The sequence below is a fragment of the Phalacrocorax carbo genome, chromosome 1 (assembly GCF_963921805.1).
Source record: "Phalacrocorax carbo chromosome 1, bPhaCar2.1, whole genome shotgun sequence".
NCBI lineage: Eukaryota > Metazoa > Chordata > Aves > Suliformes > Phalacrocoracidae > Phalacrocorax > Phalacrocorax carbo.
In genome coordinates, this window is record NC_087513.1 from 76,731,185 (window position 1) to 76,758,698 (window position 27,514).

The window sequence follows — 27,514 nt, forward strand, 5'->3', positions numbered from 1 at the left end:
TTACCACTCAGTTGTAGGGGAGAGCATGAAGGAATCTGCTCTTTTTTTCTCAGACATTTTTCCTGCGGGTTGTTAGTGACATCAAGTTGTCATCATTTTACAGCCATTCAGCAAGTAACAAAACTGAGCTGAATCTCTCAGTTTCCTAGGGACAAGATTTCCCAAAACAAAAATACACTGCCACTTCTTGGAGCACTTAACATCTGTAGTAGTTAAGCAAAGGACTGAAGCCCAGATTTTTAAAAATGCTTAGGTGCTTGACTGCTGCTAGAAGTGAATTGGACTGAAGTATCTGTAAATAGCTTTAAAAATTTGAGTGACTATGAAGACCTCCCTCATCCATCACTCTTGGCGGTGGTCTCTTCAGGATGGAAGTAAGGCACATCAGCAAGGTCACATAAAATACTTGTAGCCCTGCTTTCCAGAAACTGCACATATTAAGTGAATTGCTTCATTCTAGCATGGCTTTTCATGAAATACATCTTCTGAAGCAGATTACTTACATTCCCTAGAAGAAAAGAGCCCTCACTTCCATGAAAATAAATATTTAAGACAGACAACTTTTAAAAAGGATGCAGAATTAGACTGTAAAAATACCCACCTTTATAGCTTATAATCCATTTTTTATTAAAGCTGGGAAATAAAAGTAAAATTCACATTTAAATTACTTTCTGCCGTTTCTAGGGGATACTCTTTGCACTCCAGTTGGTTTCACTCTGCTGTTCCTCTACCCATCTTCAGTGCTGCTGTTCTAGACTTGCATAACCTTTAGGGAAAAAATTTATTCCCAAACATAAAACCTGTATGGATTTTACTTTTTTAATATTTAATAACATTTAACTGTGTGTTAGCCTTTGAATCACTTTCTTTTCCAGTGAATCCAGAATGTTGGGCTAGTGCTGACTGAGAAGAGAATGTGTTTGAAGGGGGGAGCCCTTCATATCTGTGTCAGGAGTTCCTTTACTGATACTATAAAGCCAGGAGCACATGCACAGAAGGATGTTTGCGCTGTTCTTTGGATGTAGAGAACAACCACTTGCAATGCTTCCCTGTAATAAATGGCACAGACTTTCTGAAGAATTGGTTAAACTGATTCTTGTTTAATTAACTTGCATTTTAGTCATGCCCAGCCATGTATTCAATTTCAGGTTTGGTGGTGGGTTTTTGAAGGAGGATGGGAAATAAACATTCAGCAATTCCATGAAAAAGGAAGTAAACTATTTTGTTGAAGAAACATTATTATTTGACGTGCCATTCTGAAGAATGACTGCCTTGTCTTTTAGATTTGTATTAAATGTCTGAAATACTTGAGCAAGTTGTCCCTGTGTTCTTTAACAAGTTTACTTCCAATCCCTGCTTCCCACCCCCAACTAAAGTGCATTCATCAAATTGCTGAGTTGGAAAGGCTTGCAATGAGTTCTTTGAGTTGTGTGTCTTTGTCTCTCCATATCCCCCACTTCATTTTCATCTCATATTAAATAAAGCAAATTCCAAACAGATTAACTGTCAAACAGTTATGCTCCATTTCTTCAATCTGCTTCTAGGTTTTTGAAGAGGAGTGAGCCGATTAGGTAAGGAGATGTCATGGTCTTCTTCCGTCGATGTAGGAAGATAGCAGATATGATTGCCTGAAGAAGCTGAACTACACAGTGCAAGCATGGCTTTCGCCCAGTCGCACATTATGGCAGCTAGAAGGCATCAGCACAGTAGACTCATAATTGAAGTGGATGAGTACAGCTCCAACCCCACACAGGCTTTCACGTTCTACAACATTAACCAGGGACGTTTTCAGCCCCCACATGTGCAAATGTAAGTATTATAGTTTTGTTATTGCTCTAGCACAGCCTTCTGAATTGTTATTGCCGTGTCGATGTGGTATTTGATGGTCCACTCAAAAAGAATTCAAAGAACACTGTTTTGCTGCCTTTCTAATAATAATTACTATCATGATACAAAATCAGTCCATTTGGAAAGTATAAGCACTTTGTTAAAGGATGGGAGAAAAAGCACTTCACTGGCATAACTTTAATATAAAATACGTATTAAAAAGAGAAATAAACAACCAGCAGTGGTAATAAAATAAGAGATGCTACAAGGATGATACTTTCTGCAGTCTTAATAATGTTGGTGTGCATTGTGCACTTGCTTATTGATGTAAATAGTTGTTGAAAATACCAAGCCTGTATCTATACAACACATACTGTTTGGTTAGTTATATTACAGCTTCATACAAGGTTAAAATCAGATCAACAAATAAAATAGTGTGGGCACCCATCCGACAACGTACTTTCACACTGATGTGCTGAAGATGCCAAGTGCTCAAAGAGTAATTAAAATAATGTGTTTGTTTCTGACTTCTTATATAATGACAACATCAGTAAAATTAACTGCTCTAAATGATTTACTTGTAATGTAAAGTGGAGAATTATAATTACAAAATGAAACCTGCCATAAAGTTTAAAGCCAGAAGGAAGAGCAAAACAGTAAAGCTATTACAAATAAATTAAGTATAAAATTCTACTGTAAAATATTTTTATAGGGAATAAAAATGTCTGCACCATTTTATTGTGCTTATTAAAGAAAGAAGCAGCCTTATCTTTAGATCAGAAGGCTGGTTTTCTTTCTTTTAAAGGAAACTTTTGTTCCTTTAAGAAGACTGAATAAATAGTCACCTCATTTTTGGTATCTAATATGATTTGGTAATTTACAAACATAGGCTGTGATTTCTGCAGTTAAAAAACTCAGCAGTTATGACTGGTTGAATGCTATGTGTATATTTAGTGAATGCTTACACACATTCTTTGGCATAAATTAGATCTTGTATTAAAAAATCTGAAGACTAACAGATATACCAAGGTGGTGAGCAAACAGTCAGTATTTGGGGGCAGTGTATTAGCTTATGGTCTGTGTTGGGGTTTTTTAGGTACTGTTGAAATGCAAACAGTGAAATGAGTTGAGTGTTAGCACTGGGAAACATCTTTTGTTTATAGAGCTGGCAAATGGTAGCAAAAGTACAAACAAACAAATGTGGGTTCAGAAACACTTTTATAAATGAAAATGCCAAATGCAGGTTTGCTTTATTTGTTGAGGCTTAGCCATTCTTCGTGAATATTCAGACAGTTCCTGGGCAGTCATGAATTTGTTCACTGGTCTTGGAAGCTGAATGTTTTTTGCTGGGCAACAAATAAGTTATTTATTAGTATCCACTTGTTACTCAACAATATGCTGTTTAAACTTCTAACCGGTAACAAATCATATTACCGGAAGGCTTAGACAGTCAACTGCATGATAGAAGTTCAGTACCTAGGCAAGTAGCTGAAAATAGGTATCTTTAGAAAATGGTTCCTCAGAAGAGTTTAGCAGTCTCTCATGAATGGTTAATACTATTGAAGAAGCTTGTGCAAATAGAAAACCAGGCTAAATCAATTGAAACATTTACCACAATCTGACCTACTCTTTCTCTTGGTACAGAAATTGTAAATAACGTTTCTGAATACCAGCAGGATTGCTTTTACCTCCTACCAATGAATAGACTAGTAACAAAGAAGGGAAAAGTAGACATAAAAAGTGTAACAAAAGCACCTTTTATTCAGACGATTGTTATGGGTGAAAACTTAGCCCTGCTTTAGTCCATGCAAGTTGTGTCATTAACTTCAGGAAGGTGAGGGCTTTGCCTTGCCTTTGTGTATAGTTCAAAATACCTAGATTAGTAATGTTGCAGGCAATCATAAACAGATTTCCCATAGACCTGTTAACATTTGAACTCATAGTGAACTACTTTAACAACAGGGATTTTTTTTTGTGCTCCTTTTCTTCTGAATTCAGTCTTGTAGCTCTTCCTTGGTCCTCCTCATTTCACTTTTTAGCACCCGTAACATGCTGACAGCCCTTTCCTAGCCCCATCTTAGTCTGGCATCCCTGTGTTTGTGAGATGACTTGGGTTGCCACAGACAAGAAGAGTGGTAATACTGACAGTCTTTTCAAGTCCATCAGTAGTTTCTGGCAAGTTCCTGTCTTGCTCCTTTGTGAAACCACTGAAATCTAGTGTGTAAACTAACCTCTGGCAGGGTTCTACAGTGAGATTTTTTTTAACTTTGCTTTTCAATTTCTCTGCAAGTTTTCATACTGGTTTAAAGAAAAACAAAAGCATTTGCACAAAAATAATCAGCAGATCTTTATTCCTCTGCTCATGCTGCAAGCAGTGTATTGGGTGTTGGTGTGACAGCTGCTGTGGGAATGTGTTACACAAGAATATGGAGATTGAGCCTTCAGAAAGTAACGCAACTTAGATGCGTTTGTGAAACTTGACATATGTTTTTACCTATATCCGGCCTCAGTGTGCATATCGCTTCAACATAAAAATCTGCATCTCATTTATTTGGTTCTTTGTATTTATGCCTTTTCCCCCTAAAAATTCTTTGGCCTATTGCACAGGATTTAAAAGTTATACATACCTCAACAACCAGGAAAATGCTGTCCACATCTTCCCCATCCAAACTGTAAGAAAAAAGCATGTATTATGTGCTGCATGGGTTGTCATGGTAAGTGTGGTGTTCTTTTCTGTTCAGCTTCAGAGGAGCAACATGTGAAATGCATGCTAGGCCCCAACACCCAACTTACTGCTGTGCTGAGCTTTAAAAGATTTCTGAAGGAGAAGGGACTGCTTTAAAGGCTACTCTACCATGAAACATCAAAAAGTGGTGTTTTATGTTGTGCCAGGGTAGTATGCATAATTTAGACCTGGCTTACTGATATGACCTGTGAGTCACTTTGGGAAGTGCTGGGCAGGCACTAATCAGAAATTTGTTGACTGAACTGATGTTTAATCTTTTTAGCTTAAATGGCTGCAGTGATAGCCTGGGTCAGCTCTGCCTCATTTTTATCTGGCCATCCCAGTTCATTTTGAGGAGGAACTCCATGAACTTGAACATACTACCCTTCACACAGCTCGCACCTTATGACAAGCCTCGCTCACTTAGTCTTAACCCCACCATTCACCACCCACATTCCTTTGTACCCATGCTACCTCCACTCACCACCCATGGAGCTTGCTCTATGGCAGCTCTCTTCCCTCCAAAACAGAGGCGTTTTTACCATGCGATGGCAGTCGTGCAGCTGCATGCTTTGAGGTTGTGACTGCCTATGTCTGACCTGCCCTGCATCTAACTCTTTTTTTCCATCTGCCCTTCTAAGTGTACCTGTGGTCCTCTCGCGACATACTCGCTCCTTCAGCCAGCCTTATACACAGTGTTTGCAGCTGCTCTCTCTCAGGGTCCAAATGTTCCAGTCTTTGTCAGCCAAGCTTTACAATTTCCAGTTCGTGCTTCCTTGCATATCCCACTAGCATGTACATACTCCTGGGTATTCATTAGGTATGATTTGACCACAGCTGGTTTTACTCCTTACTTCAAAGTTGGTTACTTTCTGCTCAAAAACTGGAACTTCAGAAAGATGAGTACAAGGTACTTGTACTAAAAGGCTGTTTCTCTAGTACTGCTGTAAAACCCCCAGCATTTCGCCTTCTAAAAAGGTATAGGAAAGATGGGTACAAACTGTCTTGTTCATACTCTAGATTTGTAGTTGAATTGTACAAAATGCTAAGAACTTTTTCTATATTTAAGAAGTTTTGAATGTTTTAAATGTATTCCTCGCTGTCTCACTAGTCTTGTGAAGTTGTCAAAAATACCTCAGTTTACCTGCCATAGAATTCTTCTTTGACTTAGAGAAGAGGTTGCATGATTAAAATTATTATCATATGTCTTTGAAGCAATAAAATGACTTCTGAAAATTTACCCAGTAAACAGGAGTAGTATTATTGATAGCAAAGTTCTCTAACTTTTTCTCTGAGTTTATTTATGTAAAAGTAAGCTCCTGAACCAAAGCACAACCAGCAAGAGATAGGAATATGTATTACGTTCTGCAGCTGTGTATAAAACTAATTTTATTGGTCCTTTCAAAATAAATGTTGTAAAAGTAAAATAACTCATAACAATTCTGTATCCCTCTCTGGTTTCTAGTGACGTAACTATAACTTTTGCATCTCTAAATTTTTGATTTTATTCCACCAGAATTCCCTAACTGGAGTAGCAGATACAGTATAGCTGCATATAGATACATTTGCTTCTGTATATTCTACCAAAATATGGGTGTAGGGTAAAAAGATTGAGTTGAAAATAAATATTCCTCATAGAGCAGAGAGGTGTTCTCTGCTCTTCTCTTCTAAATCATAAGTAAGTCTCATCAAACTGGGTCAGATCTTTTTGTTTCCTCAGTTTTGAATATTGAGATTGGGCTCTGAACAATGCAGCCTCACCCCTCACAGCATCTGATTTCATTTAGTATAATTAAGCCCAGAAAGTTGCCACATTTGTCCTGACAATAGTCAGGCTTGAACGTACATTTGCAGCAGTTGTCAGGAGAGTTCTTATCTTGCTTTGCATTAACACACTGAAACATATCTCCAAAATGTGTTAATTAAATTTACTGGAATTATATAACTCGCAGAAAAAAGTTATAATTAGAAAAAATGCATTTAAATGTATTTATGTATCTAAAATAAATCTTTTCCCTGTGTACTGTGTAATCATATTTAAACAATGAAACGGGTTAGTACTGTTCCTTTGAAACTGCCAACGCCTTTGATTTATTTGTAAGTACTTGTTTCAGAGTTACTGCCATAGTTCAGTCTTTTTTCTTAATCTCTTTGAATTAATCCATCTACCCAACAAATACTGAAAATGGTGTGATGTGAAGATCAAGAATTTTAACACCTCCCATTAGTGTTAGGTTTGTTTTAATAAATCCCTTCCATCAGACAGATCTAGAAGTCTGTGTAGTCTCTTGTAAAGGTAAAAAATAGTATTAGAATTGCAAAGTAGACGCTAAGAAGTACTTAAGTACTTTATAACCTTGTTATGATGCATTTCCCTGCAGGGTTGATCCGGTGCCCCATGATGCTCCCAAACCTCCAGGATACACACGATTTGTCTGTATTTCTGATACTCACTCAAGAACTGATCCCATCCAAATGCCATATGGAGATGTGCTAATACATGCTGGTGATTTTACTGAGCTGGGACTTCCGAGTGAAGTAAAAAAATTCAATGAGTGGCTAGGTAGGTATTGAATTCTGTGTGGATTTGAAAGTAAATTTGTTTACTGATTGTATCTGCCCCTTCTGCCTCCCAGTAAAAACCATCATACACTCAGAAATGATAAATATTAATTTGACTTTTAAATTTGAATGGCAATGAGCAGGAATCAGATTTTTTTTTTTAACAAATATTTTTGCATTTTTCCAACTGCGCAAATAAGATTTGTGAGACTATTCATCTGTTCTGCCTTCACACTCTCAAGTGTACATTAAGCAACTTCTTGGTGCTAGTAACAATTTAAGTCAGTAGGCCTTTAATGATTTACATAAAACCTCTTACATACATTGTTATGGCTTTGCTTCCCTGCAAAAAAAGTTGTTGTGACTGAAAACATTTGTCTGTTTAACCCTGGAGGCTCATAGATTTTTTTTATCTGAGGCTCAGCTGCACCACAGTGATGAATTCCAAACAAAGCGAAACGTGTGCCTGTGGTTGCTGTCTTGGATGTAGCAGACCAGATGTAGATGCCTTCTGTAGGCAACTGTTGGCATTGGTAACTGAAATTCTGTTCCACTGGGCAAGAGTGTGGTGATTTACATGTGCTTCTGCAATGTTTTGTATATGCTAAAAAAAATGACTGTGAAAATTGGAAAGCATACAGTCTATCCAGACAAAAACCCTGATGGGTATTGTTCCTGCAGCAGTGTGGATACCTTAATTTAGAATAAAAATGGATTCTGGATTCTGATACTTCATTATTGAAAAAAGGGTAGGGGAAATGAAGGATTTGGAGACAGAAAGGACACAGTTTAAGGGTAATGGATTTCAGTTTTTAGGTTGATTTTCTTTCCCGTAGTTGATATTTTTGCATTTTTCCTGTCTTTTTTGCTATTTGTTACAGCATTCCACACTGGGAAGGCACAAAGCAGACAGATGCATGTAGGCTGAAATGGAATATAAAAAAAAGTCAGGACTTCACAATTTAAACAAATATTTACTAGCAAATAATTATCAGCAAGGTTTATAAATATTTATTTGTGCTTGGGAACCCAATAATATGCCCCACATGGAACAACTGCATTGTTCTACGAGTATTAAGGCAGGGACAGCATGTGGAAGTAGCATACTCTGTTACACTGCCCTCACCTCTGTCTCTATACCCAGATGGTACAGGTTGGTTGTAAAACAGAAGGCAAATTTTAATCCTATTTTGTAGGTCTCTACCATGTATTATAATAACAACGCACTGAAAATAGCATATAACAACTATACAAACCATATGGTTATCCCTTCTAAATAATATCCATTTTATTTATCTGCTAGTGTAGGAAGAAAAGTGCTTTGGGATATTGCTAGCAGGCAAGGGTGGGGGCTACACACATTACTTGCTGCACAGTTTTTGTCTCCCTGGTTCTTCATCTGCCTCCCTGCTGGTCACAGCTGTACAGTGTTCTGAAGAAGTCCTTAAGCTGAAATCTTCTCAGTATGGTAGGGAGATTTCCCAGGGTGTTTCTGTGATGGCCTTTTCATCATTTTTATTCCAAAAGCAGGCTTAATTTTCTGACTTTTCAGGCATGCTTCCAATTTCATGGTAGTGTGTGTTTGGGAAAAGGTAATCTTGGTGGTTAGAGTTACATTTTTTTGCAAGAGCATCTTTGAGATAGGCAAATTTAGCAAGTTTAAGGGTTTTTTTAAAGTTTTTTGGCAATTTGAAAAGATGCAAAATTTAACTTATTTTTTTAATTCATTCTGGAAAATCCAATAGCAAAATAATTTGGGTTCACTACATAGGTTTCATTCAGCTAGCATTTAAAGTTTTGTTCCAGTTCTAGATTTTAACCTTTATTTTAAACTGCTGTCAGTGATATTTCAAAATGGAAACTTCAGCTTTTTTTGAAAGTTTTTTTTTTGTTTTGTTTTAAATGAAGAATTTATCAACCCTTGAATACCTTGAGTGTTTGCAAAATCTATAGTAAATGGTAGAACAAGAAGAAGAAATTTCAAAAGTTTTTACTGGTTGTCCATTTTGTTTTGAAAGACACTAGTCTCCAATGGTTTTGTTTTTTCTAGATAGCTGCTTCCAGTACCTGCCATGACTTTGCAACTCCCACAGCCTACCCAACCTTCTCCTTCTTCCTTGGCTTAACATTTTACTAGTTTCTTGAGAAAGTATTTGACAGACTGGCACAGACTTTTACCTCCACTGTCATTCTTACCTATTGCCACCAAATTTCCCTGTCCATTCCTTCATCCCTTAGCACAGGGCTCACTTTCCCACTTAGTTATTTTGTTCTGTGTCAAATCTATGTCTTCTGCCGTTATTAGACTATAACTTTGTTTATGCCTTGGAATAAACACTAGAATATTTGGTTTTTTTACACCTTCCCTTGATCTCAGCTTCCTCTTTGGCACTAGATATATATCCGGCTCCTTTTGCATCACATCTTTATGAGTAGCATTGATTCCTACCTTTTACCTTTCTGTTCCATCATAGCCTCTTGTGTCTGTGCAACTCTGGTTTGTCAGCCTATTTCATCTTTTCAAGAGGGCCTTCACCAAGTTCAGATTTTATCTTTCTGTTCTACATAAAATTTCTGTGCCTGTCTGATGCAAAGTGTATTTTACATTAACATCATTAACTTCTGTGGACCTTATGGTTATATCGAGCACATGCTCAAGTGTTGTGCTAATAGAGGCAAGTTGGCTTGCTGAGTCATACCCTAAAATATGTTCTCTCTTTTTCAGGCTAACTGTATGTGGGTTCACAGGAAGGCCTGTACCAGTTCAGATAATACGTCTCTCTAGCCCAGAGTTGTCTTTGTAGCTCGCAGCCAAGGTGCTTTGCTCTGTCTGACCCTTAGTCACCTAGTTTTATACTTTTTATCCTCTGACCGCTAAAGGCATCCACTTCATTTCATTTCACTTCATTCTTTTTGGTAATCGGTTGTTTTCTTAAACTTTTCTTTTTCTCAAAGCCCCCTCCCTGCTTCCCAGGGAGGGGTTTGAGGTTTTGCTAGGGCTAGATTGATGCCTAACTCTATGGAGGAAATTAAATGCTGGTGATAACTGGATGTGCATGTTTTCTCAGCTTTCTCTGATAGGCAGTCCAGGGACTTCTTGAGCCACAGCATTACTTTGTATTTAATATACAGATTTTTCTCCTTTGAGTTTTTTTTATTGCATTTTGGATCTATGCAAATTTTGAGTGCCAACACTATCTTGCATCAGAGTTCCGCAATGTGATATGGATTGTGTGAACTTCGCTTATTTTGAACCTGTCACCTACTAGGTTCTTTTGGCATTTCCTAATACTGGAAGAGGGAAGTGAACAATTTCATTCTTCATTGTCCTTAAGAATTTATAGGCTCTTCCCCTATCTGTCTCCTAAGGTATTTTTTAGGCTGATGACTGTTTATGCCTTTGATCATCTATGTCACTCTATGTACCTCTTCATTCTATATCTTTTTAAAAACGGTGAGACCAGAACCGCACATATTCTGAGAACACCACAGACTTATCCCCTGGCATAATGAAATTTCCTAGTTTGTTCTCTTTTTCTTTCTAGTGTTGTGGATTATTCTGTTTTTATTTTTGACTGTGACTGAACAATGAGATAGCATTTTCATAAAACTGCCTATTATAACTCTATGAACTCTTTCCTGAATGGTAATATCTAGTTCAGAACCCATCAGTGTGTATCTGTAGTTGGTATATTTTTTCCAGCACTTGAATTTTTCTGCATAAATTTATATTCAGTTTCGTCTGTCCTCTTATTGCCCAGTCATGCAATATCATGAGGTACTTTTGCAAGTCAGATTTCTATTTTGCTACCCTTATTCAGGGTAGCTTAGAAAAGAAGAGAAAAAGGGATGGATAATCAATTTACAAAGCTTGGCAATGGCGCCAGCTTGGTCATTCCCCTCCCTTCTTTTCCTGAATTGACCTTTCTCCTGTTTTTATATTTAATCTTTTCCTTTTTTTTACCTAGTTTCTTCTCTGCCTCTATTTTACTTCCAGATTTGAAAATCCAATTTTGGAGAATCAGAAAAAATGAAGTGCAAAATATTTATTATGGTAGGGCCAAATGGAAGGCCATGAGGCCAGTGAAAGTTTCTAATGATAATACAAGGATGCATGGTATGACAGCTTTGAACATAAATGGGGGAGTCCTTACTGCGGCCTTTCAATAGATAAAGGAGGCTTATAAGAACGATGAAGAAAGTCTTTTTACCAGGGCCTCTAGTGACAGGACAAGGGGCTGTGGTTTTAAACTGAAAGAGGGTAGACTTAGGTTGGATATAAGGAAATAATTTTTTACAATGAGGGTGGTGAGACGCAGAACAAGTTGCTCAGAGAGGCTGTGGATGTCCTGTCATTGAAGGTGTTCAAAGTCAGGTTGGATGGGACTTTGAGCAACCTGATCTAGCAAAAAATGTCCCTGCCTGTGGCAGGGGGGTTGGACTAGACGATCTTTAAAGGTCCCTTCCAATGCAAACCATTCTATGTAATCAAGGCTAGATAAGGTTGATTATATCATCAGATATATCAAGCTCACTATGCACTCTAGCTGTCCTCGTCCTCAGCTTTTTCATTGTTTTTGTTTCTGTTATTTGTTGCCTACCTGCATGTAAATCAAATGTGTCGTAGGACAAAGACGCATATCCTGCTTTAGTGCACTCATCGAATAATGACTCCAAAACCATCTCTATTTTTTCTCTCATATTTTTGGCACTGGAAGTTGCCTGCTTGGCTCAGTTGGCCTTGTAATTCCCCTTGCTCAGGTCTGTAATATAATTTCCAAATTGTGTATGCTCCAGGACCCACTGTCACTTCGAGCTTATGGGTTACTTTCCTGGAAATTTAACTAAACAGCCGATTCGTGATACAAGCTGCAACACATACTTCCATATTCTCTCTGAGAATTCTCTTCTATGCATGGATTGGAAAGATTACTTAAACTAACACATTTTATAATATCCATTGTTTCAGTGTGTTTGCTTGAGATTTCCCAATGTCAAAGACAGTCTTCCTATTTGAAATTCAAGTTCAAGGTACATTTGAAATAAAACAGAAGGTGGCTTTGCATTCAGAGTATTTTCCTGAAAATGTGAATCTTCATTGCATATCGTACACACACAAAAAAACATGGATTAAAGTATTTGACGTACAGTTCAGGAATTGACCTGGGCAGATTCAGCTCTAAGGATAATATTTTTATTTCAGACTAAAAATTATTTTAGAGTGAAGATGCCTTCCCAGCTATAGTAACTGGCATTACTAGAATTACCTGTTTGTAGTATTAGATTGTAGAATAGAATCAGCTAATTTTGGTCAATAAACATCATCCCTACTTCTAAGTTTTTGATAAAAAATAAAACATCTTCAGAAAAGCCTGAAACACTGGGCTTAGCTTTACTTTTGCTTTACTGTTCAATCTTGCAAAATGATGGTAGGTATTTTTCTTCCTCTCTTAACAGGTATTTTATATTTTTAGGTTCAATAATACATTTAAAACAGATTAAAATTGTGTTGAAGAAGAAAGAAAATTGGCTTCAGAGCAGTAAGAGAAATTAGAATTTATAAATTGTAGTCATGCCATTTTGACCATCGGTAATTACACTATTTTTATGTTAATGTAGAAACCCCTTGAAAGAAGTATTTAAGCACTAATTATCTATTTACAAAAGAATGGCTTTGGAAATGCAGTGAAAAACATTGAGCTGTGTAGGGATTTAGAACAGATGTCATTTTTAAAAGACTGGGCATACTAAAAAAGTGTTGGGTTTTATTGCATTTCTTAAATGTGTGATGGCTCAGATCTGTTTGTACATCCAAGGCTCAGACAGTACAGCACAGAAAAGTGCACTGCAAAATACTCTTCCAGTGTTTCTGCAGTTCTGGGGGTTAGTATGTCCTGAAGACCTCTGAATGTTAAATGGGCTGCTGCGAGTCTCAGGGAAAATTGAAGCTACATCCCTGTATTGGGAAGGTGACCCAGAACAACTGTTTTCCGGGTATTCCTCCCATGCTAGTGGTGAGAAGCTGTGGAAGCTACAGGAGCAGTAGGTGCTAAAGGATTTTTCCTTCATTCCCTCCTTCCAAACACATGCATGCTTTTGGGTGTTTTCTTGCACTTTGTACTAATACTGAGGTTGCTTCTTTCCACTGATGGAGTGGAAAGCAGCCAAACTTCAAGGTTCTGAGTCTCTGGGATGATTCACCTAAGAACATCCTGCGATTTTCATAAATATTGAGATCCCTGACCCCCAAAATAAGCAAGTGAGTAAAAATACCCAGTCGTCTTCCAGACTAGCAGTAAAATGTAGCATTAGGAAGGCAGTGCAGCCCAGAAGTGCAGAGAGCGACCGGGGAACTGAAAGATCTGGAATATGAATCTGTGAACTGTCATTGCCTCTGGTGGAGATGTTTGAAAGAGACTGAGGAAGACAGGAGACCAAACTGTAGTTGGCCTTTTCAGATTTGACAGCCTTTTTATTGTTCCCCCTTGTAAAATTGTGAAAATGATGCTTGATCCACCTACCACATGAATGTGTTAGAGGATTAATTATTCTCAGTACAGCACTTTGAACACCTATTGCAAAGCACTATACACAAACATTAAACATTGTTATTAGTGCTGTGCACCTTGTACGGTGACGTGACACACAGCTCTTTGTAGTCTTCCCTTCCAGAAGGTGACAACTGGGAGATACTGAAAGCACCTCTGTGGGATCTGAAGATCTGGATAGGAATGTGTATCAGTGTGCAGGGAGATCCGTGTAGGAAGTCTAAAGTATTTTTTAATTGTTACTTTTTAACACAGTTCTCTATCTCCTTTGCTTTCATTGTCCCCAGATACGTGTTGTAAACCAAAACTAGAATATTCGAAAGGGCAGCAAAGCTGTTGTAGAAATTTATCTCCTTGGGAAGGTATATTATTTAAGACTATAACCATTCCAGGAAGTAAAAAAGAAAACATATTTATGAAAATGGACCTTGTGCCTTATGGAGTTGGGGGTTCTCAGACTATCAATAGCCATAATCTAAGGGGACATCTCAAAGGAGGGTTCAATCTAGGCAAACCTTGCAGTCGTACAATTTTCTGGGTGTCTATTAGTGACCACTAGTGGACAGGAGGTAAAGAGCTACATAATCTTTTGGCTTGACTCATTACAGCTACTCTAATGGCCTAGTTTGCAGCATGCATTGGGTTGGTTCTGCATAATTACAGGGTAATTAAATAAACCGGGGTAAAAGGAAGCCACTTTTCCTTTAGAAGTAATTTTGGCCAATTATAATACATGTGTGTGGGTGCGTATAAAACACAGTACATGAAAGGGCCTAAGTTGGACTATTATCAGATATTTTTTAGTTTAATTTGCGTTTATCTATTTGTTTTAAGAAATCCTGTTTTGCAGATGAGAGCAGTATTGTGTGTTTGCTGTTTTAGTGTTTGATGTAATTACTGGTTTTTACGATGCAAGAATGTCTAGAGCTAGCAGGTTAAAGATGACTTAGGAGGGAGTGTTCTTTTACAATGTTATTCCAGATTACACACAATACAAAAAGTATGTTAATGTGAATTTCCCAGACATCAGCCCCAGTGTTTAAACACAGAACTGTCAAAGAGATGCTAAAAAGCTATCTGAGACAGTTATGCAGTCTTTTTACTGTATCACTCATTGCTGTATTCTAAAAGGTTGAAATGAGAGGGGAAAAGCATTAAGTGGGCACTCATATGATTGTCACTGCTTTTAATGAATACTAAAAATTCTGCTCAGTACAATATCAGGAGAGAAGCAAAGCACATGTGCTCGTACAAGTTTGCATTTATCTTGGTGAAGTTGTAAGTTGATAACAATTGTAAGCCGCAAAGGAGGTCACTGGTTGACAGAGATGTCTAACCTCTTAGTACAAGAGGACCCTGGAGTATGAACATCACGCATTTGCTTTGCTTTATTTGCAGTGTTGATCTAATTTATGGTGAAGAAGACTTGCTGATAGAATGGGGTGAACCTTTAAGGACACAGAATTCTGCTTTGAACAAACTCAGATGCAGAAAAACAGCAAACAAAGGCACATTGTTCAGTGCTTTGCATTATGCAGTTTGTAGTTCAACTAATGGTTCCCAGCATTTCAAGTTATTTTGTAAAAATTATGTTCACCATAAAAAGAACCTACTGTAGTTTAGAAGTTAAGAATTGCTGCAATAATTTTGTAATTGGTCTATAAACATGCAAAAAATTAGATGTTCTGTTGATTTTCTTAATTAGTAATCTATAGTAATGAAAGGAATAAACAAAGATGTTACTAGCTAAACTATATATATATTCTTATACACGTTATATTACCAGAACTACTGTCAGATTCTTATACTAAGCAAACAAAGGCTAAGAAACTTTCTGAGGAGGCTTGCCATAACTGACAAAAACTCCCATGTATATAGTTAAGAAGTTAGTAAGATAATACCATCTGGCTATCACAGAAACATGGTGGGATGACTCACGCAACTTGAGTGCTGCAATGGATGGCTATAATCCCTTCAGAAGGGATAGGCAAGGCAGGAGAGGCTGTGGGGTAGCTCTATATCTTAGGGAGTGTTTGGACTGTCTAGAGCTTAATGATTGTGATGATAGGGAATTTTTTGTGTGATGAGTTGTTCTGGGAGCAGAAACACTGCTGTTTGACTTCTTGGATTTTGTCTTGTAGACCCTCTGTGGGTTCTTAGGTATCTCATAAGATGAGACACCTATGGTGTGTCATTCCTTGAAGCCTCTCCTTCAGACTAGGCATTAGTCGTCTTAAACACTTATTTTCAGGAAACTCAAGGGAACATAGTTATCTTTGAGGTCTTTACTCATCTGCTGAATATAGTAAATGGCCTTGGGATCTATTGGACATTTTCAGAGGGATATTGAGAGACAGGCATACAGAAGACTAAAGCATCATACTTCTATAAGTTTTGTTCCTGTAAGAAAAAGATACCATTTGCTAAAACTGCTAAATTAAGTGCAAGAAAATGTGTCTGCAGCATTTTTCTGCATATGGGGAAGACTACAAAAAGGAAAGGAGAAGGAAAAATGAGGCAGGAAAGATGAACCATGTAGCAGAGGAGAAGGAAAAGGAAGGGGAAAATCCCTCATCCCATGTCAAGATAGAGGCTGAAAGAGTGGATGGTGGCTTGGAGCCCCATTCCGAATTGACAGAAGGCAAAAGTTGGATGTGGCTTGAAAGAGAAAGCCCTGAAACCCAGGACTGAATTCGAGCCAGTGTGTTTCTGACAGAATTTTGATCTGTAAACATTTCTGTTGATTCCAAATCCAAATAGGTTGAAGTGGCTAGAGGTTGATTATGAAGGAAAATAATTTTAATTTCTTACAAGTTAGACATTATAGGATGAAAAGAACCCCCTTATTTTAGGAAAAAAAGTGAAATTTTGCTTAGAAATGAAATTTTTATTCACCCCAAAATGTTTTAAACTGACATTTTGCTTCATTTTGTTTCCTTGGCAATGTCAGAATCGCTACATGAATTTCCAAATATATCCCATTCCATCCAAGTGGTATGTTAATAATTTTAATACAGAAAACTGTTTAGGTAAAATTTTTCCAATGAATTCTAGTTGTAGTTCATCTCCAGGTTATTAGGGGTATTTTAGCAGAGGCTTCTCAGGTGCCAAGAACAGGAGGATCCCTGGTCTTCAGGCAAAAACACTTGTCTTGTTTTGGCTAGTCAAAGTAAGAGATCAGAAAAAAAATGTAGCTTTCCCCCAAATTCATAACTTTTCCTTTTTTTTTTTTTTTGTTTGAAAATAAATCTTTGACTCCCATAGCATATGTTCTTGCATGTGTTTCTTGGCACTCCTGAAGGGCAGATCTATTTCTTACATGCTTGTTGCCTTAATTTTACTGGGGAATGCATTATGTTCTGGATATGTGTGCAGAATTCCTGTGACAGCCATAAATTTTCTTTAATATATTTGTACACATAGAGCTTCTTATTAATATCAAGTTTGCTACCTGCCCACCAGCAAAGCCATATGCTAGCATCAAATGTTAATTGGCTATCAGTTGGGTATTTAGCCCTACTCATCTGCTAAATGGATGAGAAACTTACACCAAAGTTAATGGAACATACTCTCTAGTCCTGTTAAATTACTTGTCTACCATAGATTTGTTCTATTAGATCACAACATTAAATGAGTTTTTAATTTCTTTCAGCACTGTAGGATCTTTACAATTCTTCTTTGTTTTCCAGTGTAGACTTACAGAAACCTAGAATCACACAGGATAGAGGGGACCTCTGGAGGTCATTGAGTCCAGCCCCCCTGTTCAAAGCAGGCCTAGTTAGAGCAGGCTGCTCAGAACCTGGTCCAGGTGAATTTTGAATATTTCCAAGGGTGGAGATTTCACAGCTGCTCTGGGCACCTATTCTGCATTTTGACCATCCTCATGGTAAAATTCTTTCCTTATACCATGTTCCCACTTGTGTTGTTGCCTCTTGTATCTGTATGCACCTCTGAGAAGAACCTAGCTCTGCCTTCTCTTCATCCTGAGATCAGGAAGTTGCAGACAGCTCTAAGGTCTTCCTGTCATCTTCTCTAGGGTGAACAGACTCAGATCTCAGCCTCTCCCCCTATGCCACATTCCCCAGAGCGGCCCGGTGTTGGACTTCCTTCAGTTTGTCAGTAGGTTTTTTTCTTACTGAGGAACCCAGAACTGGAAACCATGCTCCAGATGTGGTCTCACAAGTGCTAGATAGAGGGGAAAGATCGCTGTCTTTGTTCAGCTGGTTTCACTGTTAACTAATACAGGCCAGGATGTGCTTGGCTGTCTTTGCTACAAAAATACACTTCTGAGTCTTGTTGAATTAAGTTACTCCATCCATCTTAGGTGTAGGACTTTGCATTTGCTTTTGATGAAGTTTATGAGGTTCCTGTCAGCCCATTTTTCTAGCCAGAGGTTCCTCTGAATTGCAGACATGCCCTCCAAAGTGGGTTGGCAGATCCCCACCCCTAATTTGGTGTTGTCTGCAAACTTGGTGAAAGTGCACTCCAACAGATCATCCAGGCTGCTAGTAAAGAAGAGAAGCAGTATTGGCCCCAACATCACTACGTGAGGAATACCTCTAGTCTGTCTGGCAGTTGGTCACTTTGTACGAGCCCAGTACTCCAGGCGATACTTGACTCGCCTTATCATCCATCCTTATCTCACCAATTTGACTATAAGGGAGATTGTGTCAAAGGCTAAAATCAAGGCTAAAAACATCCAGTGCTCTCCCTTTTCCACAGAGCCAGTCATGTCCTCATAGAAGGCAATTGTATTAGTCAGGTTTGGTTTACCCATGTTAAGTCAGTGATGGCTGTTCCTAATGACTTTCCTGACCTTCATGTGCTTGGAGAGTTACTTTGAGGGAGATTTGTTCTGTAATTTTCCCAGGCCTGATGCAAGGCTTGATGGCCTGTAGTTGCCCAGATTTCCCTTCTTGCCTTTCTTGAGGATGGGTGGGACATTTGCCTTTTTCCAGGCATTGGGAACTTTTCCACTCCCCCTGACATTTCAAAGGTGATAGACTTGTGATAGGCAGGTGATCGGCCTGTGTCCACCCATTGCAGCACTCCAGTCAGGTAAGCTATCACACCATGTCTCTATAATCTCAGAGATGTCACAGCTCTCCACTGTGCATGGACTTCTTCCTCGTGGTTGTACTCCAGTCTGTGTGTGTGTGCATACAGGTACCTGAGAGGAGCCCCAGTGAGGCTGCTTTTAAAAGGGTAATGCAAGAGCCTTTGCCATCCTTTTGTCCTCCAGCTGCTTCCTCACTGCCTCCATGCCTTCACTTCTCTTCACAGTATGACAACCCTTCCCCAACACACCTAATTTAAAACTGTTCCTACTGTACCTGTGAACCTGTTGGCAAAGATGCTCTTGCTGCAGTTTGCCAGGGGAATGCCATCCCTGCGCAGCAGTACTTGTTCTTCAAAAAGGGTCCTGTGGCCATAGAAGCTGGAGCCCTGCTTGCAGCACCAGCCACGTAACGTCGTGTTGACTGTGGGATGCATCCGCTCCCACCTGAGCAGTAAACCCCATCACTGGGAGGATTGAGGAGGTACCACCAGGGCAGCATCCCCCTCACTGTTATCTCAGGGCTGTCAGTCACCCTTGATACGCTTAAGGTTGCTCTAGTGGTACCATTGGTGACCACATGGATGAGCAGTCAGGGAGCTTAATGTTTAGCATATGGCTATTTTGGAAAAGAAGAAAACAGCTTAGCAAATGAAAATGTTAGCCAGCACCTTTACTAAGGCTTGTTTTCATGGAGTTTGTAAATGGAAGACAAAAGGAACCTACTGCAATGGGTACATTGTAGCCACTGCTGGTTTTGGTAGGAATCTTTCTTAGCAAAATTCAGTTGTTATAAGAAACAATGAAAGCCTGCATGAGTGGGAATTCAACATTCTCAGCTCATTTTGTTTAACAAGGGAGAGGAAACGTGCCTGATGCCTTTTCTACCCAGCTTGTCACTGGCGCCCACTAGCAGGTGTGGGAATAAACTGGTCAGCCTTGAATTGTTTGAGTTATCTCTGGTCAAGGGCTGGTGGCATGAAAAGTAATAGGTGGAAAAGTGGTTGTTCCAAAGCTATGGACACATGGAGAAACACAGCCGCACAACAGCTATTAGGCTATGTGCTCTTGGGGAGGTCTTGGTCCTAGCCAAGGCCCAAGCCAAGGCTACCAACTGAGCAGTAGTCTGTGCCTAGGCATGGAAAACCATATATTTGTGTTGGAAGGACATAATGGAATAAGAAAATACAGAATAATTCAAATAATAACATCTAAAAAGGAAAAGTAAGAAGTTGTAGGTCAGAAGTAGAAAAGAGTTGCTGCTTTAAGGTAGTTTTTAGGTAATTATTGATCTGATGTTGCTAATGTTTGGTGGATCTTAATGCTATAAAAGGCACTTGACATATTCAGCACTTCTCAGCATTGTGCTGACACACCCTGTTGGACTGTGGTCTTGCTGCAGTAAGGTGGCCTTGGTCCCTCTGAGGTCAGTGGTAGGAGGACCACGCCTTTAGTGCAAAGAGGAGTTCAGCATTCAGTGTTGACTTGTGCACGTGGACTAGAGTGAGCATTGGTAAATAAGGGTCACACTGGAAGCAGGGAAGATGGGAAATGTGTAATCAGTATTGTGGCCTGATAGCTGAGGGTCTTCATCTGCAGCCGCTCAACTGGCATCTTACATGTATAGTTCATGACAGCGGTGCCCAGCTAGGAACAAGGTTTCAAACATTCAGGTATAAATCTTGACTTACAAAGGTTGACTTTACACATTGAGAGCACTTGGAGAAGAAAATGAAGCATGTTCATAAGTATTCTAAGGAACAAAGTTTAAACAAAATACTGTTAGATTTCTGTGCAAGTAGCAAAAAAATACCTGTATTAGACAAAAAACTTAAGATTTAAAGGGTAAAGAGGGATGTGGAGACAAAGGGAGGGAAATAGGTTTAGAAAGTTGCCGCCTGATATAGAATGAAAGGAAAAAAACCTGAGCTGCAGACTCATCAAAACCGCAGTTGTTAATTGAAAAGCTGACAGACCTCTAACTACAGCAGCGCTTCTGGCCGCCACTATAATAAATGTAACTGTACATTTAGAGTAATTTGCTAATTTGCCTAAGTAACACCCACAGACAGCAACATGACATAAATACATTAGTGGAAGCAACAACTATAACCAGCTTGTACAGGTTCTTGGCTGCTAGATGGATGGATCAGATGAGCTGGAAAAGATTTACAAAACAGAATAGAAATGGAATTGTTAACAGTGTTGCGGCATACAGGATTTCTTAATTTTCCTATTTCCCAAGAATGCTTTAAGGCCTTTAGATGCCATACATATTGCAGCATGTAAGTAACGTTTTTAACTTGTGTGTGTATGTGTGCACACACCTGGAAAACTTGTAGAGATTGAAGTACCTATCTACAAAATGCTAAGCATTTCAGAAGCAAAAACGACAAAATTGACATCTCAGTTTTTCAGGTAAATAATTGAATCTCCAACATGCAACATATAATTATAAATATCTGAAAAGAGTTTCTGTTAATAAATACTATAAAGGCACAAGTGTATTGGGTCAAAGGGAAGACTGGAACCTGTACGATTGATTTTCCTAATACAGGTGTTGTAAGTATCTGAAACATACTTTGGAGTTGCCCACATCTTTTTATTTGGCAAATAATGAGTTCAGCCATGTGGGCATCTCCTCTGGGCTAGCACTGTTCTCTTTCTTCTGTTTCCGTTAACTCTGAATCACGCTGTTGCATTTTATTCTTAAGTCGTACTCATGCCAACTTTTGCCACTGCGTATTGACTGGTGTTTTACGTTCTTCAAATATGCTACCTCTAGGTTAGGCTTGGGGTCATCACTAAAGGTTTCTATGTTATCAACAATACATTTTAAAAATAAAAAATAACTAGATTGCTGCTATGCAAGGTGGGTTACATTTTTCATAAAATATTTCTATCTGCTTCCAATCTTCCGTTCTGACTGTCTTCATCCTGATGCAAATTAATAGTGCAGAAGCAAAGCTAATAAATGCGACTTTACACAGTTTCTGTCTTTTTTTCCTCTCAGATATACTTAGAAGGTTTCTGTTGAGCTTTTTTGACACAGATCATGCCTGTGCTCAAGGGCAGAATCCAGTTGATAACCAAATGTGGAGTCAGGTGGAAAGTTTCTGTTGCAATGCTCCCCTCAGGAAGAACCCACGTGTGTGGGCATTATATATATTCTTGCCTTCAGCAGGAGGTTGTTGTAAGGTTTTTCACTAAATATGGGTTGTAAAATATTCTTGAACATGAGTCACTTTAAATTATAGTCCGTGGATCTAAGGAAGCCACTGAGAAAATGGAACAGGAAAAAACATGGGATATAGGCAAATTGCAAGACTCCTCTGTGGGATGTGGAGTTTTGACAGCTAAACCCAGTCCCTGTCTTGCTTGAAGGCTTGATTTTAACGTCAGGGCAATGAGGGCAGCAAACGCCTCTGGCTGACCCAGGTTGTGACTCTCTAAGACCTCCTCAGTACAAGCTGGTAAAGACCACAGCTCTGGGAGAAGAGAGCTGACATTATTTCATGATGTGTTACGGCCTATCTTCTTTGAACCCTAATTTCTGTCAAAGAGTTATCATCACTGTCACAGTAAGTGATACTTGCAGCACAAATGGCAATTAACTAGAAGTAAATAGTAGAGCAGAAGTCTGCAGACTGGTTTTTAAGGTTGATGAGTTGAAAGTAGTTTCAACACATTAATGCTAAGCATGCTAAATCATAGTGTGCCCTGAAAAAGACAGTAATGTCATTTACCCGAAATCACCTGGAATTACAGTAACATGTAGTAAGGATATGCTCAGTTGTTTCAAATATGTGAGCATATTTTAGGAATCGATAATAGTTTGTGAGTCTGTTTTCCTTTATCAGATTTTCCATAAAACAAGTAATTTGTTTGTTTTTCACTGTTTTAGGTAGCCTGCCCTATGAATACAAGATTGTGATAGCAGGAAATCATGAATTGACCTTTGACCAGGAATTCATGGCTGACTTAATCAAGCAGGACTTTTACTATTTCCCCTCTGTTTCTAAGCTGAAGCCAGAGAGCTATGAAAATGTACAGTCTCTTCTAACAAACTGCATCTATCTTCAAGACTCTGAAGTGACGGTGAGGGGATTCAGAATATATGGCTCCCCTTGGTAAGCAGGTTTTTAAGCATACATAAAAACATATTGTTGATTGCTATCGTATCAGCCATTTCATATGCATCAGCTATATTTGGATTGCTGTGTTAGGAAGAAAAGTAATCCTCAATTTGATAAAGTTTTTATATTTTCTTGTAATGAATCATTCCTGTGACAAAATAATGTACTTGTACCACGGGTACTGTTAACCAAAAAATGATAGGAGAAAAACAGTATGCTCTTTATACTCTCAGCCAGGAGCAGTTCTCTAACATAGTCCATGTAGGGGGTTTTTGTGTCATAAAATACGTTTTCTATACTTAGTGAGTTTTTATAATTACAGGTTAATTTTATTGCAAGGATACATTCTTTTGACAATTTCCATCCTACAGATAATTTTTAAGGTTCTTTAGTGTATACAGCAGTAATTTAATGCAGCCAGCTTGTTTCAGTATTTGTTTAGGCTTTTTTTTTTTAATACCCCTCAGAATCTTACTTTCTCTTATACAGCAATAGCTTTCCTCAAGGTATAGTTGAGCTTCTAAATTGAAGTCAACAAATCAGTGGCAACCTGGTACTTAATGGATTTTGCTCTGCTGCGTAGAGCAAACACTTATAATTCTTTGATGGTATCAGAGACAGATGGGGTTTGGCTTCCTGACCTCCACCTTGGAGCTCTTATGCTGCTTCTTGTGTCTCTTACTTAGGTTACATTACTACTATGTTATTTCCACTAACAGGACTGTAAATTGGGTCTTTCATGAGCATTTGGTATACATTTAAAATAAGTAAAAAATTATTTTAAAAGGCAGGTTTTTAAGAGACTGTTATTCTTTCTTTTTAAATCACATCAGGCTGGAATGTAGCAAACAAGTTGTCAAACCTGATGCATATACCCCAATGTGAATTTTCAGTGTGAATAAACTGTGAAATCTCTTGGATTTTTTTTTTAATGAAAATTGGCATTTTCCCATTTGGTTACTTGAGATGGGTGTTAATTTTCTCTGAGCTTATTATTCTACATTTGTCTACATTAAATAGCTTCCCTCTTAAATGCACCCTTCTCTCTCTCCCTCTTAGATCTCCAGATCTTTCTGGGTTTTTTTCAACCTACCCACCTGCTGTGTTGTAGTTCATCTTCCTCTTGTGTCTACTGTGTATTCAATCAATGTACAATTTACTTCATTTTCCAAATTATTAGGGAAGATATTAGATGGTATCAGTCCCAATATTAACTTCTGAGAAATGCCACTTGGCATCTCTTCCCATTTTGATGTTCAACTGTAAATACTGTAATTATGCTCTGTTTACAATATGTCTGGCAACTTCATATCTTCATTGCAATATTCGTAACCAGGCACCATATTTCCAGTGTCAGTAGTAATTTTCCAGGCAGTAAAGTACCAAAAGTCTCATTAAAGTCTGGATAAATTAAATTAAAGCAGAACACTATCTATAAGGTACCACTGAGTAGAGGCTAAAGGAAATTATTTGAACTTTCTGTGTATGATTAGATCTGTAAAAATCTGCTGAGAAAACTTTTGTCCACCCACTAACCCATAAATAATGTTTCTGTAAAAGCATATCTGCTGCATTGCCTTTGTGCGCTAATCCTGTCATTTCGCACAACTTGTCTAAGCTATCTGGCATAACCTATTCTTCATAAAAAAGATTGCTTTCCATCTTTTACACGTCTTCAGGTTACATCTAAACTTCCACACTACGTATTTCACAGTGTTGCTACTCATCTCCCACCCATTTATGGTCTTGGAAGATGAGTGTTGTAAGGTCCTTTGAAGACCTTTGCTTACACCATATGGGAGAAAGCCTTGATGAAAGTCTTCCAGCCAAACTGATTTTTTTGCTTGTTATTATGCAACACTAAATGAAGTTTCCATGCTAATTGATGCCATGTCCAGTGGAAACAGCAACAACAACAGTAATAGTTCTTCGTTAGTCTGTCAGAACAGCAGATGCAAAAGTAACGAAGTCAAATCAGCCAGCCCACTGGTCAGAAAACTTAGGAAGAGAAATAGCTATTTTGTGTGGGTGAAACTAGCTGCCTGCTAGATTGAAAGCTGCAGTACAAGTCTGTGCCTACTGATTGCTACTCTTCTTCAGCACTTCTTTTTGTTTCTATGCTTCATTCACCCTGAAAGGAAAGGTTTGTCATAGCCTCTTTGGAAAATCAATCTCAGTTTCTTTCTACGTCATAGTAATGTATTCTCTAAAAAACTACAGAGCTTTGGTGAGCTTTCCATGGTGAATCTTTTTTGGCCCTTGCATCATGAAGCCAGTCCTTTAGAAAATGCTTATGAACCTAGTCAAGTCTTCAAAAAATAGAGTTCTTTAAGATCTCAGAACTCAGTTAGAAAGCTACATTTCATGGAGTTGCTTGTTTAGTATCCTAAAATAATTTTCCTTTTCCAGCCTTGAAAATATGCATCTAGCTTTTTGAATTGACTTGTTTAATTGGAGAACTCCTGGTTACAGTTTGTTTGTTGTCCATACATGACTGTATTTAATGAGAAGGTGAGCTATCTAGAAATTAAAAGACTGGGTCCCCAGATGCTGCCTTTCCATTTCTGGTTACAGGCCTGACCTTCTGTCTTACTTCACCCTTTGTAAAAATAAGTACAAGCTAGAGATATCCTTCCATTATAAAACAGGTTAATCAGTGGTTGCAAAGTACTTTGAGAACCTTGGAGTAAGGTCTGAGTAAATGCCAGCCAGCATTAACTTAGTGTGTTTACCTGTAGCCATCTGTGTTTTTATGTATGACCTGCACACAATTAGATTGTACTTCTGCATAAGACATAGTAGCAAAATAAACCATGAGAGCTTGATTGGTTTGCGTAACATGCCAGTCTCTAAGGCCTTTTAAATATGTACCATTTGTATGTGGTTAAATATTTTCAATAGCACTTTTGGGTATTTTGACCTCTATTATTATCTAAAACTTAGTGGTTATTTTTAATTGCATAGAAGAAATGGGACACTGTTCTGTCTCAGAAACCAATGCTTTAACTCTCCGGGGCTCCACGGGTAAGAATTTCAAGTGCCAGATTGAGCTTCCACTCACTAACGAAAATTTAACTGCCTTAAATGTTAATTATGCTAGTATTACCATCAAGCAGGGAGCAGCCATTTTGAAATGCAAGCTGCAAAGCACAAAAGCTGCTATTTAGGAATTAGTATTTGCAACACCGGCGTCTTGGACCACGGATTATCAGTATAGATGTTGAGGGAGAGGAGTATAAAACCATTAGATGCTTTGTGAGAAACTTGGAATACCAAGATGTTAAATGTGTCCAGAGCGATCTTGAATTTTAAGGGTGGCTATGTTTGGCCTAGGGGGCTGATCCTTTTGACAGTGCAGTGCATGACAGTGTTGGTTGCCGGGTCTGGATTTGCAGGGTATCAGTACGAATGCAACGTGCTTCCTTGTAGTGTAGCCCAGATGCTGGGAACCGTTGGTTTTTTTTCCCATATAAAGCCTGGACACCATGGTTTTTTTCAAAAAAGCTAAGCACAGGAAGATGCACTCTGGTTTCATCCCAGCAAACCCCAGGACATGGCCATAACATATTCACAGACCTGGAAGCAATCTTTTGTAGAGAATAGCCATGATTGCTATGAATGTGAAACTAAGACTTTGGTTCCTCAGTAGCACTTATCATAAACTGAAAGTACTTTCCAACCAGAAGCTTTCCAAACACCCTAATTTATTCTGGACTGCTATGAGAAAAGTCAAATAATTCTATATAATATACTTTTGACTGCTAAACCTTCCCAAAGATGAAGCCATTTTCCAGAGGGGTTTAATTTGTTTTTCGGTTACATACAAAATCATAACAATAGAAGTAAAAAATACAGCAAGCAGGAACACCAGAGAGGTGGCAGACAATCCATCCTTAGGTGTTTTCAAGACTTGGCTAGACAGTCGTGGCTGACTACATCTGGTGGTGGTGAGTGGCAGGGAGCGGTAGGTTGGACTAAATATCTCCAAAGGTCTCTGAACAATTTTTCTGTGATTCTGTCAGTCCCATTGTAGAGCTAGAGCTAGGTGTCAGTGTTGACACCTGAAATGAACAGGTATCAACCAAGTCCTTACAATATATGGAGCTTTGCAGTAGATGGTCCCGACAAGTGGTGTGGAAGTCAGGAAGCCAAGATAATAATGGAAATTTGAATTTGGATTTGAAGCAGAATGTCTTTTCTGTGTCATCAGGCTGGATATTATCTCTATGGTGATGTCATTCATAGAACCATATTAATAAATGATTAGTGAGTATTTCAGTTATAGAATTTCAGCCTTCTATTATAGTTCATTACCCCCACAATGTGTTATTATTTTGCAGTTAAGAGTTTTAGTGTTAGCTACAGCTGGAATGAAGACAGGCTATACAATCCACTTGTGCCTCGGCACTGCTCAAGGTTTTAATTGCACAATTACATACTGCGTTTGCACAAAAAACCCTGATGCGTTCAGTGCACGAGATCTGCTGTGCTGCCTGAATGAGTCAACTATATATTATTCCTTTTATAGTCATTTTTCAAAATTGCCATGTAAAAATAAATACCTGTAAAAGGTGCACGTACATTTTTGTATCAACATGAGAACACCTCTCTGAGGTTCATACTTGCATGTGTGGTCCTGAGTGTTGCTACATCTGCTTCT

The 27,514-nt window shown here is 38.4% G+C and overlaps 1 protein-coding gene across 4 annotated transcripts in view; it reads left to right on the top strand.

Annotated features, from left to right (window-relative positions):
• The window catches only part of MPPED1 (metallophosphoesterase domain containing 1), a 66,626-nt gene that overhangs the window by 13,433 nt on the left and 25,679 nt on the right, over nt 1-27,514 (top strand). For all 4 annotated transcript variants that reach the window (XM_064460952.1, XM_064460959.1, XM_064460976.1 and 1 more), the window contains exons 2-4: nt 1,545-1,809; nt 6,934-7,115; nt 22,623-22,848. In XM_064460952.1, coding sequence (XP_064317022.1) covers nt 1,658-1,809; nt 6,934-7,115; nt 22,623-22,848 — 560 coding nt within the window. In that variant the 5' untranslated portion in view covers nt 1,545-1,657. The remainder of the gene's footprint in view (nt 1-1,544; nt 1,810-6,933; nt 7,116-22,622; nt 22,849-27,514) is intronic.